The sequence below is a fragment of the Tamandua tetradactyla genome, chromosome 8, assembly GCF_023851605.1.
Source record: "Tamandua tetradactyla isolate mTamTet1 chromosome 8, mTamTet1.pri, whole genome shotgun sequence".
In the NCBI taxonomy this organism is placed as follows: Eukaryota; Metazoa; Chordata; class Mammalia; order Pilosa; family Myrmecophagidae; genus Tamandua; species Tamandua tetradactyla.
The window spans coordinates 65018693-65028388 of NC_135334.1; the positions used below are offsets into that span (position 1 = coordinate 65018693).

The 9696-nt window shown below is 43.0% G+C and overlaps 1 protein-coding gene across 1 annotated transcript; it reads right to left on the reverse strand.

Moving 5' to 3' along the window:
* Positions 1 to 680: 680 nt before the first annotated feature.
* Positions 681 to 4740, reverse strand: LOC143645116 (uncharacterized). Its single transcript, XM_077114716.1, has 3 exons — positions 4718 to 4740; positions 1589 to 1762; positions 681 to 1553 (listed from the first exon to the last, which is right to left on the reverse strand). Exons 1-3 carry the CDS (start codon positions 4738 to 4740, stop codon positions 941 to 943), a joined length of 810 nt encoding a protein of 269 aa, XP_076970831.1. The 3' UTR covers positions 681 to 940.
* Between the last annotated feature and the right edge of the window lie 4956 nt (positions 4741 to 9696).

Sequence of the window (9696 nt, forward strand, 5' to 3'; positions counted from 1 at the left end):
TCAAGAATGATGACTAAGCCCAGGTTTACACCGAAAGCATTCACATTTGTAGAGTCTAACTCCAGTGTGAATTCTCGTATTTCCAATGAAGCCTGCATGCTCAGTAAGTGCTTTCCCATATGTATCACATTCACAGGATTTCTCACCAGTGTAGATCTCTGATGCTGAAAAAGGATAGAGTTCTGAATAAAATTCATTCCACATTCATCACACTTACGCTATCTCTTTGTGGTTATTTTTCTGTATATATTTCTAGTCTTCCTTGATATATCTGGACTTCTCCCAGAGTTCTGTAGAATAGTGCCAGCACATCTGAGAGTGTTTCCAGGTTGGCATGTTATTTCTTCAGGTCTCTTCTGCTTTGGAACCACTATCTCATTCCCCATTTTGACCAAATCATCTTTTCTCCTGGATGAGCCAGTTCCCTCTCCGAGTTGTCCAGTACAGTATAACAGCTTCTTCCCTACACTGTAGGATGCTCCCACACCCAGGCTTGGATGCAGGAACTATTTCAGCACCAACAGTTCCGAGATGTGCTCCTTGGTGTGCATGTCTGGCCTTGGTCACTGACAGCACAGAGGCTGGAACCACCTCAGGGTTCCTCAAGGCCCAAGGGAATCCTAATAGCAGAACTGTCTGAAGATCTGTCTGAAGAGCACCCACCCAGTCAAAAGCTCCATTTTCATGCAGGCTAGAATTTTTAACTATTGACGTTCCTTCTGTTCTTCTATAGCCCAGAAGGTCCAGAAAGAATCCATCCCTGGGTAGAAGAGCCCAGAAGATGGCTCAGTGAAGCAGTAAGCATGCTTCAGGTTGGTGCTATGGTGCACCAAATCACTGATAACAGAGATCAACTCCAAACTAAGAACATATTTACTCAGAGTGAATGGCTGGGATCCAGGAAATGATTTGAAGGCGTCAAAATTCTGTTCCCAAGCAGCTAGCTGGACTCAGTTGCAAGATGGACCTTCCGATGCTGGATGAGGTTGCAGTGGTAAATGAAGTTCTTGCCACAGTCTTCACATGCATAAGGTCTCTCGCCTGTGTGAATTCTCTGGTGCTCAATGAGGACAGAACGTCGACTAAAACTCTTACTGCACTGGTTCCACTGGTAAGGTTTTTCCCCAGTATGGATTCGGAGGTGATGGAAAAGCCCAGCGTTCTGGCTGAAGGCTTTCCCACAAGCAGTGCACTGGTAGCGCTTCTCCCCAGTGTGGAGTCTCTGGTGCTGGAAAAGGCCTGACCGCTGGCTGAAGGCCCGCCCACACTTGTCACACTCATAGGGTTTCTCACCCGTGTGCGTTCTCTGGTGCTCCATAAGGATGGAATTCTGAGTGACACTTTTCCCACACTCACCACAGACATAGGGTCTCTCTACCAAAGGGCTTACCCGGTGCCTGTCCAATCTGCCCTCATGGTCACAGGTGTCTCCACAATTGGGGACCTGAGAAATATCACCACTCAGTTTTCCAGATTCTTCCACAAGAGATTTCATTTCTTTAGAAATCCTTCTCTTTGGGGCTAATGCCACATTCCAAGTTCCAGCCTTACCAACTGAAACAATAAATGAATCACATGTATGCTTTTTTCAATCTCCTGAAAAGGGCACGCCTCTTGCAAATTACACTGACGCCGCTCTTCCAAGGTTTGGAGGTGGGCATCAGATGACTTCTGGGCTACTCCTAGAGCTGCCTTCTCTCTCATAAATTCTTCCTGTTCATGAGTATGAGTTGAGACCAGAAAATGACTGGACTGAGACGCCCTACGGGAGAGCTCAAGCACCAGGGGCACTGTCTGAATACAAAAACTGACGTACTGGACCTCATTTCCTTATTCCATGTTAAAAAACAAAGGAGGGGTGCTGAGGGGGTGGGTGTAGGCAAAACACCAGACGTATTTAAGTAACGCTTAGAAAGTGCTTAGAAGAGAGCCTGTGGCATGTAAACTCCCGTGCCATGTAACCAGCGCAGGCCCCAACGCCTTCACCCCAGGGAAGCCGATGCGAGGTGGCGGCCTTGTTACAAAACTATCCGCCTCCAGAGAACGACACGTCGGAAAACACACACAGCCCTGGGTACCGAGTCAATTCGGATCCTAGGCGAGCTCAGGGCGAGCTCAGGGCGAGCTCAGGGCGAGCTCAGGGCGAGCTCAGGGCGAGCTCAGGGGCAGCGGCGCTAGGACGGCGCGGGGCGGGGCGAGCGGAGACGCTGTCCCAGAGGAGCCCGGGCCTCCCGATGCTCGGCCTTCGCCCCCCGCCGGCCCGCAGACTCTGGCCGGAAGACTGAATTCGTATCTTTATCTCATGGCCTGTATATACATGTTTGGAGTCATCATGTAAAATATACTTTTTACAATGGACCATAAAACTGTTTTTTTTTTCAAATATGAAAGTCACTGTTTTCAAAGCCCAAAGAGGTATATTAGCAGCTGAGCTCTGCCCAACCAGGGAAAGAGGACTCCTACTTCCACTGGGTCTCTGGGTATGAGCCAGAGAAGGTGGAGTGGGCCGGCCAGGCAGCACTAGGGAAGATTGGAGCAGAGGTGCAGGGAGAACAGAAGTCTCCAGGAAAGAGAACTAAAGACAGCGCCCAAATTCAACTCCCTGTAGCCACCTTTCTTTTGACCAACTTGTGGCTCCATTTCAGGTCCATACTCAGGTTTATTGCCTGAGACCTATTTTTCTTTTAACATTTTTAATTGTGAATATGACATATGTGCAAATATATACAATCTATAACAAATATATATACAAAAAAGCAATAAATTTTGAAGTACATTTTAACAAGGAGTTATAGAACAGATTTCAAAGTTTGGTACGGGTTACAGTTCCACAATTTCAGATTTTTCCTTCTAGCTGCTCCAAGATACCAGCGATTAAAAGAGATATCAATATAATGATTCAACAGTGTGAGCTATTTTTGACATCAGCTCCTTCTATAGCAAAACAGTCAATCCCAAAGTTGTAACCTCAGAAACTAACTTCGTTTCTCGATCCCTCCATTTCCATATTTGTAAAATGATGCTAACACACTGGGGGATGTTATGAGGATTAAAAAGGCATTTGGTCTCTCCCAAGTGCTCAGTAAATACTTCTTGGAAGAGGTTCCAGTTGAGTGATTTTGCATCCTGCAGATTTCCTCCCATGTGGCCCGATGCCTGGGCATCAAACCCATTGGCGGCCCAGTACAGCCCCTGAGAGAAGCCAAGTCCTATTATATCCCTAACAGAGGAGGAGCACAAACGGGCCCATGGAAGGACACACAATCAGGCCTCTTGGAAGAAGGTGGAACTTTAAAGGAAAGGAAGAAAGGGGTGATAGAAGGAAATGAACAGAAGTTACAGCTGTCCTACTCTACTCTGCCTCCTCCTTCTGGTTTTCTCATCACTCTTCCTTGCAGTCTGCAGGGCAAGATGAGCACACAGAGTTGTCTCTACCAAGGACAAATACAGAGAAGAGGGGAAGGGAGCCACAGACTGGGTGGATTCCATGACTGAACTAGATCTTGGAGGAAAGGATTGAGTCGTCTCCCCCACTCACTTTCTCCTGCCAGACAGTGATAGAATTCTAGGGTCAGGAGAGACACAAATATGACAAAGGTTAGAGGAAAGGGGTTTTGCAACAGGCTTCTATTCCTCCCTCTAGTCCAGACATTAAGCCCAGGGAGCATTTGAAATGTAGTTCTGCCAGCATTACCAGGTTGATAGAACCTGGACAGAAGCCTTCTGATTCTACCCCCTTGATTTTTCCACTCCATGACACTGTTTCAGCTAATTCTAACACCGCCATTTTAGAGAGGAAGAGCTTCCATGAATGTGTATTTTTAGCAGGGTACGTCCTGAGGGCTTTTGTCCTCTCTACGTGGTGTTTTACACGGAGAGTGTGCCCAGAACCTCCTTAGGGCCCCTGACCTCACTGACCAAACATGGGGAGCTCATCACTGTCACAGCAGTGGGTTCCTATTGAGAGTCCTTTCCCTAATCAGGGAGCATGCTGGTCCCCGCCTGCTGTCCCCGGGGAATGCAACCAACTCTCCCAGCACGAGGCCAGGGCCCTGAGCCAAACTTGCCCTTTTTCCTCTCGGTGGGGCATCTGCTCCTGGAGCAGGCAAGTTGCCTTCCCTGGTTCCCAGGGGAACAAGTGACTTAAGTTACGGACACTTGCAAAATCAGGTTCCATCATTCAAAGACTTAGTTCATATTGAACTGTCTTATTTTTGTTTAGTTATGTATTCTTTGCTGTCCAAGCTCTAAAACTCAGCAAAACAGGTTTCAGAAGGTAAACCCTAATGCGATTTTTATCATTTTGCTAAATCAGCCTGGAACTATCTGGACCAGTTCCATAGACTCTCTGTCAGCTGCCCTAAGGTTTCCACACTCTTAAGTCTGGATTCATTTATTTATTATGAATAAATATTGTAGATCTTCACTTTCATCATTGGCATGTTCATGATCAAAGAAACTTTTGCTTGTTTAAATCAAATTGTCAAAACCTCAAGGGATTGGACCAAAGCCTGCCTTGATCATCCCAGGTGCACTAATTTTAGCCTTCTCTAAATTGTTAGCGGATTACTCTAAATATTTACTTACTGCCTCACTGTTTAGTGTCTATTGATTATGTATGTGTCTGCTATTTCCCTGCTCTGGGCTTCTGTAGCACTCCACATATACCTCTGTGAATCCATTTATGGCACTTCGTTTTAGTTATTTATATATGTACCTGTCATTTTGCAAACTGACCATAAGCCCGTAAAGACACTACTCATACCTTTCTCTACCCCTAGCAGGCAACACATAAGTAGGTGTTCAAAAAATGTTTCTTGTTCAGATGAATTTATCAGTTCAGTCCAACATGCTTTTTCTGCACATGTCCTACATACTAATCACCATATTAGGTGTTGAGGCTATCATTATTTACCTGTGTTTAAGTAGGAAGAGAGGCAAACATTTAGCAAAGAGACACAGAGAACTGAGTATAAAAAATAGAAATATGTTCAGGATGAAGATTCAGCCCAATTAAAGGAGTGATAATTTTTTATGAATTATAGGAAAGTTTCTTGGAGAAGGGGTTATCTGAACCAGATTCTAGATGACTAGGATTTCAACAGGCACATGATATACAAGGGTGGGTGAGAGCGTAAAGCAAAAATAGACAAATGAATTATATTAACAATCAATGAATGAATTACCCCAATTATAACATGTACACCATAAGGTAAAGGATGTTTCCACAATGCTGTGAGTACGGTGCTAAGCATTCTGTACATTCTTGGTGACTGTTGGCTGATGGTGATGAAAATTACTTAAACTTTCCACTCAGGACAAGTCATAGACACAATGTAAGCATGTCTTGGAGCTGTCAGAGATAAAATAAGGCAGTAATGTTCCAAGATTGGGAGCTTGTAGGCACAGGAACAATTGATATTCATTTTCTTCATTTGTTTAAAAAAATTCTTCCTAAGGACAGTTGAATCTAATTTAACATCTTAAGCATTTTGTTCAAATGAGCCAGACTGCCTTCCGGGGCTGAGGGGAATTCCAGAAGCGTATTATACAGGAGTGTGAGTGAAGAGCAATCCATTTGATCAAAAATGAATTAGCTGGAGAATGCCAAGAGTTATGTGTTCAGAAAAGATGCTTCATGGGAAGATGAGGTAATTAAGGATTGAGCTTCAGGAAAGGCAGGCAGAGAGAATGCAAGCTTTTCTCTGGGTCCCATCATTCAAACATGGAGGCGTTCATGGAGGTCTACGTACTGTTTTCCAGGCCCTATGGAGACTATTGAGATAAATAAGAAGAGGCCTGTTTCTTTAAAATGCTCATAACTGAGAGGAATAAATATGACTTAAGGAAAACATGCATTTTTGAGCACCCACTATATGGCAGTCACTGCAGTGAGTATGCCCATGTCTATCACCATATTTCGCCTACTACTCAACACTGATATATGGTCAATCTTCCCTTTGCAGATGGGGAAAATAATAGAGGTTATGAGGAAGGTGACTGTAAAGGAAGGTATTCCTAATACCACAATAACAAGCTGAGAAGGGCTCACAGAAGTTATATCTCATTCACCCAGTAAGTTATTTAAAAGATATTTAATGAGCAACTACCAGGTTCCTTTAATATCATGGTAGATGTTGGGAATATAATGGTGAACAATGAAAGCTATGACCCCTGCTATCAGGGAGCCCATGGTTGGGGAATGAGGTGGCTTTAATCAAATAAATATGTTACTCCAAATTAGAAAAAAAGTGTTATGAAGCAGAGAGGCATGGTTCTCAAAGAGCACAAGAAAAGCACCAGTTCAACTAAAGGGGCAGGGAGGGAAGTAAAGACTCCCTAAGGAAGTGATGGTTGAGTGGGGGAGAATGAGTTGGGAGAAGAGATTTTAGGGATTATGCATGGGAGCATTAAGAGCTGTGGCATATCCAAGGACACATTCAAGGAACCAAAAGTAAAGCCAGAGCACAGAAAACCAGGGGGAAAGGAGATCCTGGAGCAGGATGGAAGGAGTGGGATTAGCTGCTGAAGTGCATATAAACCATGCGGATGATTTTGATCTTGTTCTAACAGAAATAGGAATCCATTGGAGGGTGATAAACAGATTGGTGACATGAACACATGGGTATTTTGAAAAGATAACTGTGACTACTGTGTGTAGAATGCACTGGAAATGAGAGAGTAGACACAGAAAGGCCAAGATAGGAGGCTACTGCAGTTTTCAGGCAAACTGTGATGGTAGCTTGGCTTAGAGCAGTGGAGATGGATGGAAGTGGTCACACTCAGGAGATACTGAGGAGTAAAATTAATAGTGTTTTGTGACATTTTAGAGGATAATGGGGATGAGCAAGAAGTGGGTGTCAAGATAAGGTTTCAACCTAGTGCAAGCCTCTCTGAGATGGGGAATAGGGAAAGAGTGCTATGTCCTAAAAAATGGGTAGGAACTTTAAGCAACAACCTTGTGTTTAAGAATGCTTAAGTTGAGAAGACTTCAGTGCATGTCTCCCCTCAAGGGTCAACATTGTCCAAGGAGAAGGGCTGATATTCTGCCACTGCAGATGTGCCCCAGTTGTAGAACTGCTTCCCTTAGTCCTGCATTTTTCTTTGTGACTACTTATTTTGCTAAATGACTTCCTGGAGAGTTGCTGCTTATTGGAATGAAGAATTGGAAGCCTGGGTTCTTAATATTCCCGAAACATCTGCTATCCCCTGTTCTCAGTACATGGCAGACCACAACTAAAAATGGACCTGTTAAAAGAAGGGAGGGGGCTGCTTCCCAGAGTATAGTAAGGTATGCAGTGTCCCTGGAACTGCTACAGTTCTCTGCAAGCTGAGCAAAGCTTTGATGGTGTTGGAGGTCCATGTGTGTCTTAACACAGAGAATGAGGGAATGTGAAAAACTGCATCTCTTACCAGATCCAATGTGCAAAGATTTAGACTGATCATTGACTTCAACTGTCTGGCAGTGGATACTGCACCTATCTGGAAGTCATTAGACCTGGGTTTCCAGTCACTAACTCATTGTGGGTGCTTAACTCAATCTCTTGGCTTCATGTTCCTTGTTTTACCATGACACAGAGTACTCACTCCATCCAGAGTAAGGATTTTCCATCAGAAGACACACATTTGTCACGTGGACAGAAATTAAGCTATATTTGGAGTTATCTAAGCATGTGTTCCTCATTCATCTGTCCATGAAACCAAAATAATAAAGCACCTCCCTTGAGGAGAATGTGAAAGGAACTAGATATAGAGAAAGGAGATTCTGGAGCAAAGAAAAGATACTAAGAAGCTAGGACAAGTCTTCAAGGAGATGTTGACCTCAAAAAAGGCCCCAGTGAATTATCCTCACTTGTCAGCAGAATCACAAAAGCAACCGAGCTCCATTATGAAGAGTGGGTGGGGGTCAGGGGATGGTAGAACAAGCAGCACTTGTTTATTCAGATTATAAAAACGTCTAGACTCTCTCTGAAAATTCTGTGAAGTTCAGAGAGATATTAAGATACAGGGAGGGAAAGAATCACTTAAGATTATACTACTCAAAGGTATCCACTCTTAATTTTCTTCAGCCTTTTATCTATAGATTATTTACATTGGAAACTGTAGTGTATATACTCTTTTTTTTTTTTTGCACAGGCAGGCACCAGGAATTGAACCCAGGTCTCCAGCATGGCAGGCAAGAACTCTGTCACTTAACCACCATGGCCCGCCCATATGCACTCTTTTACATTCTATTTTTGTCACATAATATTCTATCCAGAGCTTTCCTGGTGCTGGCTTGTACTAGATCACAAAAATCAATTATGCACAAATCTTTCCAACTCAACGTCCAGTGACATCACATTGATGGCTTGAAATCAGCCATAGTGGGAACATTTATACCACAGAGATTGGAAGACATGATAAACTAGGGTTTTTTTTTTTTTTCAGACAGCTGGTTGTTAAACTTGTATCATAAGTATTTCCCAGGTTTTGGAAAATATCAAAATGTTAATGTCCACATAATAATCTATTGAAAGTCCTCATTTTTCACTAGTATAAATAATGCTGTAATGAACATGATAGTGTATAAATATTTTACATTGCTTGTTATTTCCTTAGCAGAGATTATTAGACAGGGAGTATTGAGTCAAAGGATAGAAACATGTTTCAGGCTCTTGATAACTGTGGGCAAATTGGTTTTCCTGGACAGTTACACGAAATTATAGTCCCATCCGAAAATGTTGAAAGTGCCCATTTAATTCAGGAGTATTAAATTTGCTACTAACCCAAAAATAGACAATCCAGTGGAACAGAATACCCATCTTAGAACAAGTAGAAGAACTATATAAAAATGAAAAGTTTCCCTAAGTGCCATAAATAAAATTGAGACAAAAAAAAATAAACTGATTAAAAATCTGATATATGTGACATGTGGCAATTTTATCTCTGTCTTATTTTTGCTGGGCAGTAATCACAAGTACCACACAATGGGTTGGCTTACCAACAGGAATTTACTGCCTCATGGTTTCAGGGCCTAGGTTTGCTTCTTCCCAGGGTTGGCAGTGATCTGGCTGACCAGCACTCCCTGGGTTCCTTTCATTTTCCCACCACATGTCAATGTCCTCTCTTTTCAAGGTTCTTTTGACTTCTGGCTTCTGGATCCTCCCCATGCCTTTCTCTGTATAAGGCCCCCAGTGATAGGATTAAGCTGCATACTGACTCAGTTAGCCTATTTACAATGGGTTCACACCCACAGGAATGGAATTAAGATAAAGAACATATTTTTTTCTGGGTTACATAACTCACCCTGTCACGGTCCATACTCTGTAGACTGACACATGCAGACTGTTCTTCCACATGCAAAATACATTAATTTAATCACAATATCCTAAAAGCCTTAAGCCATTTTAGAACAAAGCTAAATCCAAAATCTCATCAAAATCAACTATAGGTGTAATCCATTCTGGAGCAAAATTCCTCTCTATCTGATGGGTCTGTGAAACATAGAAAACAAGTTTTCTGCTTCCAAAATAAAATAGTGGGGCAGGCATAGTATAAATATTTCTATTCCAGAAGACAGAAATCAGAAATAAAACAGGGGTCACTGTCCCAAACAAGTCTAAACTCAGCAGATCCCCACCCCATCCCCAGCACTGGAGTGGCAATTTCACTCTGCCTGAAACTGGGGTATAGACCCCACCCTCTTCAAGCATT

Excerpts from the sequence above, each read along its gene's own strand:
- LOC143645116 (XM_077114716.1), bottom strand. The coding sequence starts at position 4,740 with ATGGTCAGTTTGCAAAATGACAG. Across the intron at positions 1,763-4,717 it reads GTCAGTTTGCAAAATGACAG|GGCGTCTCAGTCCAGTCATT; the intron begins GTACATATATAA and ends GCTCTCCCGTAG. Across the intron at positions 1,554-1,588 it reads TGCCCTTTTCAGGAGATTGA|TGGTAAGGCTGGAACTTGGA; the intron begins AAAAAGCATACA and ends TATTGTTTCAGT.